The sequence below is a fragment of the Nicotiana sylvestris genome, chromosome 1 (assembly GCF_000393655.2).
Source record: "Nicotiana sylvestris chromosome 1, ASM39365v2, whole genome shotgun sequence".
NCBI classification, from domain to species: domain Eukaryota; kingdom Viridiplantae; phylum Streptophyta; class Magnoliopsida; order Solanales; family Solanaceae; genus Nicotiana; species Nicotiana sylvestris.
In genome coordinates, this window is record NC_091057.1 from 113939546 (window position 1) to 113948624 (window position 9079).

Consider the following 9079-nt stretch of genomic DNA (forward strand, 5'->3'; position numbering starts at 1 on the left):
CGGTGTAATGAAGGCTGTCTTTTCCGCATCTTCCTCATCCATCAAAATCTGATGATACCCAGCATAGCAATCCACAAAAGATCCGATCTCACGTCCAGCACAATTGTCGATTAAGATATGGATGTTGGGTAAAGGAAAGTTGTCTTTAGGGCTTGCCCTATTCAGATTGCAGTAATCGACACATACCCTGATCCTTCCATCTTTCTTTGGTACCGGCACCACATTAGCCAACCAATCAGGATATCGAGTGACACGAATAACCTTTGCTTGCAGCTACTTGGTTACTTCTTCTTTAATCTTCACACTCATATCTGTTTTGAATTTCCTCAATTTTTTCTTGACGGGAGGGCAGGCCGGGTTAGTGGGCAATTTGTGAACCACTAAATCTGTGCTTAACCCTGGCATGTCATCATACGACCATGCAAAAACATCTTTGAACTCAATAAGTGTTTGACCAATTCCTCCCTGATATTTGGTGCAATGTGGATGCTTACTTTAGTTTCTCTGATATCGCCGGCATCCCCTAAATTGATGGCTTCTGTGTCATTTAAGTTGGGTTTGTATTTTTCTTCAAACTGGCTCAACTCCCTATTTATCTCCTCGAATGCTTCATCCTCATTGTATTTCGATTCATTATCATAATCGACCTCTTGTATGTTTAGCTCGGAATCAGATTGATCTTTTAGACTAGGTTGAAGATCCGTTGTGCATGCCATGTCATTAGAATCAGTATGAAAAGAACTGTTCAGAGAAAGAAACGAAAGAAGCAAAATTAAAATAAATAAATAAATAAAAAAGATAAGAAATAAAGAAGAAACTCTTCGTTTTATTGAATTACGGGATAACAAGGTTTCACACTGTATTCGACATAATAAAAAGAAATCTGGATTACAACCCTGGAACAATCCAGAAAACAGAAAAGGAAAATTAGAGTCAACTACCAAGACTTCCTCCAAGTAGGAAGAGGAGTAGCCATCCAATTGTTGACCTTGACCTTGGAACCCACAAACTATATGTTTGCCTTACTGGAACCCTCTCCAGCTTCTATCATGTTGACGTCGGCAAACACTCTTCCAAATCTTTCATTCAAATCTTCGTTTGGCCCCATCAGAGGTCCAAGAACTTCCGGGACTGGCAACTTTCTGTACCCTGCTTTGACAAATGACCTGGACAGGCGTGGGACTGGTTTAGGAAGGACCCAAACTCTTTTCTTCAATTTGCAGGCTCGCTTCACATCCGCTGCGGTGGGCTTGAATCCCAACCTAAAAGTTCCCAGGTTCTTGGGCAAAGAAACTGGCTGGATCATTCTCTGCAGATCAACCCCCAGACCTTTCCCTGGTACAAAGCCGCTATTCAACATTTCTGACGCTATCATGACGGTTGCGGCTGTGATTATGGGAAGTGGAAGGCCCTCGCCCTTAGGAATTTTGTCCACCGAGACTGCATCAAAAACCTGATAAACCTATGGGCCCTTATCATCGTCGGTTTCTATGAAGGGCACAATAGTATCACTGGCGGCGTATGTGCCGTCATCCCCGTGTACCACAATCTCTTGTCTATCCCATTCAAATTTGACCACTTGATGCAGCGTAAAAGGCACTGCCTTAGCTGCATGGATCCATGGTCGCCCCAACAAAAGATTGTACGACACTGCCACATCTATTACTTGAAATTCCATGGTGAACTCGACTGGGCCAATGGTTAGTTCCAGTACGATATCACCTACTGTGTTAATGCCGCCCCCATAAAAACCTCGGACGCAGACACTGTTCTGGTGGATCCTGTCATCAACAACCTTTAGCTTGTTGAGAGTGGCCAAAGGACAGATATTGGCACTTGACCCGTTATCAATTAATGCTCGAGTGACCACTGATTCTTTGCACTTTACCGTCAGATAGAGTGCTATGTTGTGTTCAGTACCCTCTACTAGTAACTCATCGTCAGAGAATGTCACTCGGTTTACTTCAAAGATCTTGTGCGCTACTTTCTCCAAATGGTTTACTGAGAGCTTGTCCGGGACATAGGCCTCGTTCAGAATCTTCATTAAAGCCCTGACAGTGATCGTTTGAATGGATTAACAAGGATAGCAACGAAATCTGGGCTGGGGTCTTTCTCAATTGCTCTATAATTGAGTAATCCTGTGCCTTCATCTTCTTCAAAAATTCCTCTGCTTCTTCCTCTGTTACAAGTTTCTTTATTGTTTTAGGATTGACCCTTCTCAACTCTGCAGGAGCAAAACACCTTCTTGATCGAGTTAACCCTTGTGCTTCGCATACATCTTCCACAACCTCCTTCCCCTTATGCGTCACCGTCACTTGACTATAGTTCCACAGCACAGCCTTCTCACTTGTCATCGGCAACTGTATGACTGGCTTGATAACAACTGGTCCCACATGGACCCCTTTTACTACCAACCTTGGTTTGTTTGTTACTCCTTGTAGCACTGCTCTGACTGACTCTGGCCTCTACGCAGTAATAGATGACCCTTTCCCTGCTATCACAAAAGGCTTGTCATATACCTCTCCCGACTGTACCACTGCCTTTCCACTGGTCGACTCTTCATTAGTACTGGCGTGAATCATCATTACCGTTTGTGAGGGTGTTTTTGGTTTCCCTCCCTCGTGCACTAATTCGATCATATGAGCTTCATGGTGCACCGGTAACGGATTTTCATTGATGTTGGGTGCCCCTGGTGCCTGAACCTTGATCCTATTTGTTTCAATAAGATCTTGTATGGCAGTCTTTAACTTCCAACATTTCTCAGTATCATGCCCGGGTGCACCCGAACAATATTCACAACTCACTGAATGGTTCAGATTTCCGGGAAGGGGATTTGGCAATTTGGTTTCAACAGGACTTAGTAGGCCTATCTGTTTCAACTTGTGAAACAAAGTAGTATAGGCTTCTCCCAACGGAGTGAATGTTCTTGGCTTCTGCATCCTTTCGTTCCTGAAAGCCTGATTTCCGCGGAAGCTCGGTCCTGAAGGATTCCTGTTGGTCCTCGGTGGAGGATATGTGTTTTGTGAAGGGGAGTGTGTGTTTTGTGGAGGTAGATATGTGTGTTGGGGAGCCGGTACACGCCATTGTGGATGAGTCGGAGGATGGGTGTAAGTTTAGGCATGATGGATGGAAAAATGTTGCTCTTGTGGTGGGTAGTAGGGTTGTGGAGGGTTGTATGGATTGTGTGGGTAGTTTAGATGATGGGGTCTGGGTTGGTGATGAGGGGAAGGACCTTTAGATCTGGACCAATTGCTTGCCTCTATTGTCGTGACCTCCTCTCTCCATTTTTTTCCGAGCGCACCTCCCGTGCCGCTCTGAATGGCCTGAGTCATCGCCTTAATCGCTGAGTAACTCAGGATCTTATTGGACTTAAGTCCCTCTTCTATCATACCTCCCATTTTCACCACTTCATTGAAGGATTTGCCAACTGACGTCACCAAGTGACCGAAGTAAGTCGGCTCTAGAGTTTGTAGAAAGTAATCTACCATTTCTCCCTCTCTCATTGGAGGATCAACTCGGGCTGTCTGTTCTCTCCATCGGAACCCAAATTCCCTGAAGCTCTCTCTGGGTTTCTTCTCAAGCTTTAGCAATGTGAGACGGTCTGGGACTATCTCGAGGTTGTATTGGAAGTGTCCTGCGAAAGCCTGTGCCAAGTCATCCCAGGTGTACCACCTGCTTGGATCTTGTCTTGTATACCACTCCAATGCCGACCCACTCAAACTCTGGCCAAAGTAAGCTTTTAGTAGCTCATCTTTTCCGCCTGCCCCTCTCATCTTGCTACAAAAGCCCCGCAAATGTGCCATGGGATCACCGTGCCCTTCATATAAATCAAACTTAGGCATCTTGAACCCAGCCGGGAGTTGGACGTCCGGGAAAGGGAATAGATCCTTGTAGGCCACGCTGACCTGGTTGCCCAATCCGTGCAGGTTCCTAAAGGATTGCTCCAGGCTTTTGATCTTCCTCATTACCTCATCTTGTTCCGGGGCCTTAACCGGATTTTCAATCTCTGTCGGTACCTCAAAATGGGGATTATATGCATGTGGCTTGGGTGCTTTGAATGTGAGTTCAGAGGGGTAATATTGTGTGTCGTGAGCCTAAAACAGCGGCTCACTGGATGATATGTGCAATGGGGCTGGGAGAGGCACCCCAAAGACGGGAACATTTGGTGGAGGAGGGTTTTGACTGGGTGGTGGAGCTTGGGAATCATAGGCCTCTCTGCCCTGATAGTAGTGATGGCTCGGGAAACTCGTTGAAGGACCGGGAAAGGGATATTCTGACATGTGTCCTGGTTGGAGAGTAGGAGTAATAGGTAGTTCTTGCCCTTTTTGGGCTCTAGCTAAGGCTATCTGCATTTCATTCATTTCTAGCCTCATCTTTTCCATTTTTTCCATGGCTTCCTTTAGCATCTGATTTGCCGTCTTTTCCGACTCAACACTGTTGTCTGAACCAGTCATGCTTTCTGGTATGAGCCCTTTTGATCTTGTTTGATAATGGTACGGTGTCAGTACGCTTTAACAAACTAACTGTCTGATATTTGTGGAATACAACAAACTTGTTAGCGTTAGAGTTTAACAGATTTGATAATAGCACATTGGGGATGCAATGCTCCTAGGCAGTAAACCATTTCTAACATGCTTTGCTTCAAACGCATGCGTCATCCCGGCTTGCTTATTTGCCTCTTTAAAGTACTTTGGGAGCCCCTGTATTTTATTTTTATTTTATATTTTTCCTCCTTATTTTTCTTCTTTTCTTTTCTTTCTAATGGCGGTCGAATCTTATGTGGATTGCCTACGTATCACGTCCCCGCGTGAATCAGACCGGGCGTAGTTCTGCCACAAAGTAAAGACACACAAAAATTCTTTTGGAATCATTTAATTCATCATCAAAATTTGGTATTACAAATTACTTATCTCAAACCAAGAACAGCAATAGTACAGATTCCAAAGTTCTTAACCTGACTCGACGGAAAGAAAAGAAAACAACATATGGGAAGACAACAAAGTCAATTAAACAAGACTCGAACTAGGGACTAAACTTCCAACTTAAGGGCTCGTGAGGCATCGTTCGACCTTCCCGCAACCTTTGGTGCAAGGCCTCGCTGATCCGGTGGACGTAGCCCATGATGGAAGCAAGGAGGGTTTTCCGAGGTATTTGCTCACATGCTAGGCATCTCATATAATGTAGTTCCCAATCTCATCAATCCTTCCTCGAATGTTGTCCCTTTCAACGAACAATTGCTCTATGCGCTGGTTCTTTAATCCAAGTATTTGAGCATTATCGGCGAGTCGATCCTGGAACTTCTCCATTTGTCTTTCCATTCTGGTCATTGCATCGTAACAGCGTCTTCTGTTAGCTTGGGCATCTCATGCTTGTTTGAAGATCCGCTCCTGAAGAGTGGAGTTCGTTTTCCTTAATATCCCGATGCTCATTTCATAATCCCTTATGACTTGTTGCAGACGCTGCCTTCGGGCCATTGTACCTTTTGCCCAGCTGACCTTTATTCTTTCTATGCAAGCTTCCGATCTCTCTAATTCTTCTCGGCTTTTGCTGACCTGATTTCTCAAATCTGCTATCAATCTTTCGTCGGAGCGACGTTTCTGTCGGTCGCTGTTACTCTTACTGACTTGGCGAATGCGGGCTTTCAGTGTCTGGTTCTCTTTGGCTAATTTGTTCTTCTCACCCTGCTCAGAGGCGACTTGCACATTGTTCTCAAATGTAAGCCTTTCGATTTATCGCTTTAGCTTCCCGATTTCAGCCCGGTAGCCTTCCTCCCTCCTTAACCAGCCCCACTGCTCCTGCGAATCATCCACGAATTGTTGGACGTGAGCTCTTTTAGTAGGTCTCTGACAAATCTGGAACCTTCTTTCGAACCAAGCATCGTACTTTGGGTCTACCTCACCTTTAGCCAGTTCTCGAACCATAGTCTTGGGTTCCAAGAATCTACATTCGTGCCACAGCTTTCTAATCTTTCCTTCGGGAAATACGACTCCCGGGCTCAGCTCAATGATGTGCTTGCTTAGATCTTCATCAGTGGGAATTACTTGAAACCTTCCTAGTTGGCGCAATACCCGATGAGGAGCATATGGTTGGATGCTGCGAAGTCCCATCAAAAGAATATGACATTCCTCAGCTGCCATGTATATTACCTCAGTATCAGTCAGCCACCCGAATTCCCATTCAATTTGGTCGGTTGTTGTTGACCTTAATTGTGTAAACCATGCTTCGACACCTTCAGGAAATCTGACGCCTGTCATGCATTTCGCAAAGCTGCTGATACAATTTCTCTCAGTCAACCCGTGGTTCATGTATCCTGCTCGGTGATGGAGGTGTTCTTGCATCCATAGCTGAAGTAACAGATTGCATCCCTGGAAGAACTTGCCTCCTTCTCGGCATATAGTTAAAGCTTGGTAGATTTCGGACAAAATCAAAGGAACCACAGTACTGTCGGTTCTTTTGATTGCAACATCAGCCATCCCTACAAGGCCTATCTCTACTTTCTTATCTTTGCGGGGAAAGACCACGATTCCCAGGAATGCTGTGATAAATGCCAAAGTACGTCTTACTTCCCACTTGTTTCTGTTCCCACCATGAGTTAATCCGAGGTTTGGTTCTTCAAAACCCTGAGGAGTTCCGTACCGTTGATACAAGAATTGGAGAGCACAACATCCTCTCGACAAATCATCATTCTGTACCTTACGACTAATGCTTAGCAAATCCAAAAACGCGTGCGGAGATACTGGCCTTGGTGAAAGTAAATACTGCCCTCTTAGTTTCCCATTCAACCCCGCATATCCGGCGACTTCCTCTAGTGTAGGTGAAAGTTCAAAGTCAACAAAACGGAATACATTGCGGGTTAGGTCCCAAAACGGTATTAGAGCTTCAAGGATATCTGTCCTTGGCTTGATACTCAGCAGATTGACAAAACCTCCCAATACTCTTCCCACTATCTCTTTACTATCGGCTTCCAGATCATTCCACCACATGTGGAGTTGTAGAGGGACCATCGCTAAGGGACGAGAACGATTCATTTTGATTTGTGCTCATCATGCACATTTATTAGGGTAATTAAAGAAAAACTCTTATTAGACTCAAAATAGAACTATCCATATTTGATTTTTTCTGAATTTTGAATATGAAGGACTCGGTTTTTCAAATACAGACTTTCAGCACTTCAAGGGAGAAGATTTTAAGGCTGCGTGAGTATACCGGTCAAAAAATCAAAAATAAATGGCCGTTTGTGCAAATTCAACCTTCCGGTGTCCCTTTCGGGAATACTCGGCTATACATGGCAAAACAGCCTGACTTGATATGATGAAATTAACATTTGACATGTTTTGGTTATTTTTAGCAAAAAGGGGAGGTTGGACCCGATGAAGGTTGCCTACGTATCTCACACCCGGTGAGAATCAAACCGGCGTAGTTCACCCAATTTAAACAACTATAAAAAAACTATTTTTGCTTTTGTTGGCAAATAAGCTAAAACAAAAATCAAGACACTTTCCTCATAACAACACAAATTATCTTTTCATTTTCCATATCTTCAGACCAGACAAACTAAAAAGGATAGACTCTCTCTTTTTTTTTGAATAAAACAAACTATATTAAAAGTAAAATATTTTTCTCAAATATTTGTCAGAGTTTCGACGCTATTGGGACATTGTTATTTTCTTTTCAAACAGAAGATTAACCCTATACACTGCTATTTCTCAAAAAAAAAATCTTTTTTTTAAGTATTCGGAGCCGGTCGTCATGCAAATTCCAAACAAGTAAATGCACAGCGTTGAGTAAGATGCATCAGGATGGTCTTTTCTGTTTCAGGTTGCTATTCCTAGACGGACCCAACCCCTGTGTTGAGTCCCCTAAGTCAAAAATGCACATGATGCAGATAAGCGTTCCTACTAGGGATCCGGCATGTGGCTTTGTTATACTAGGTTCAGAACCTGGGTGCTTGTTCTAGACCTGGCTTACCCGAGCGGACAGCTCGAGCCGAGGGGGCAGCGTACCGGGAATACAGAAGCTTCACCAGCTTAGCAACTTGTCCAAACTTCGTTCTAAATTGGGATTTGAAACTATACAGAAAAGAAGTCGTACGAAGTACACCCTTCTTCATGATTCAGAAGACTCAGAGAGGATATGGGTTTCGGCACAATTCATATATAGTTCACAAAATATCAAAGCGGTAAAAGCAGTTAGTTAGCACATTAAGCACAGATCATGTAACAAAATCAGATAAAGCTAAACATAAAAAATTATTCTAAGCTCGATTTCTAACCCTGAACCAGTGGTTCTGGGTATTAAATCCCCAGCAGAGTCGCTAGAGCTGTCACACCTCCTTTTTTCGCCCCCGCGAGAGGTGAAGGAGTTTTTTCCAATTAAAGGACAATCGAAACGGGATTCGTTTATTTATTTCAGAGTCTCCACTTGATAGGTTTAGGGTGTCCCAAGTCACCAATTTAATCCCAAATCGAGGAAAAGAATGACTCCATATTACAGTCTGCGAACCAGAAATCCAGATAAGGAATTCTGTTAACCAGGGAGAAGGTGTTAGGCATTCCCGAATTCCGTGGTTCTCGCACGGTTGCTCAACTGTCATGTTCGGCTTGTTTATCTGATTTTATACAATTATGCGCTCTTGTGCAAGTTTTAACTCTTTACCGCCTTTATTATTATATTTTTTAAAAGAATGTGAACATCGTTTAAAAACATGTCTTTGGATTGCGTCACATGAAATGCACCCGCAATCCGGAACACAGTTTTATTCAATGTTTTGGGATTTGGATTTGGGTCGCATGAAATGCGCACCCGAGTTTAAGAAGATAACATTATTAAATACGCGCCTAAAGCGACTAACGCACTATTGTTTTGGGTAGGTCCGTGAAATTTTGCTAAACGGTCCATCCCGGAGTCTAAGTAATTTTAAAACAAATATTTTATTGAGGGTCCCGCAATTTGAATTTTTTTTTTGTGAGGCTCATCTCATTCTTATTATTAAAAAGAAATCCTAAAAGCGGCTAAGGTTTTCTATTAAATTTGTCTCTAAACATGAAAGAAGACAAAGTCCTAATTAGTTCACATGCTG

At 43.4% G+C, this 9079-nt stretch overlaps 1 protein-coding gene across 1 annotated transcript; it reads right to left on the bottom strand.

Annotated features, from left to right (window-relative positions):
* Window positions 1-1462: 1462 nt before the first annotated feature.
* Window positions 1463-2939, bottom strand: LOC138873474 (uncharacterized). Its single transcript, XM_070151945.1, has 3 exons — window positions 2520-2939; window positions 2242-2465; window positions 1463-2051 (listed from the first exon to the last, which is right to left on the bottom strand). Exons 1-3 carry the CDS (start codon window positions 2937-2939, stop codon window positions 1463-1465), a joined length of 1233 nt encoding a protein of 410 aa, XP_070008046.1.
* Window positions 2940-9079: the final 6140 nt, after the last annotated feature.

Coding starts and splice junctions, on each gene's coding strand:
- LOC138873474 (XM_070151945.1), bottom strand. CDS start 2,939: ATGCAGAAGCCAAGAACATTCACTCCGTTGGGAGAAGCCTATACTACT. Junction 2,466..2,519: donor CAGTGGTACAGTCGGGAGAG/GTATATGACAAG, acceptor ATTACTGCGTAG/AGGCCAGAGTCAGTCAGAGC. Junction 2,052..2,241: donor GGGTTAACTCGATCAAGAAG/GTGTTTTGCTCC, acceptor GATCACTGTCAG/GGCTTTAATGAAGATTCTGA.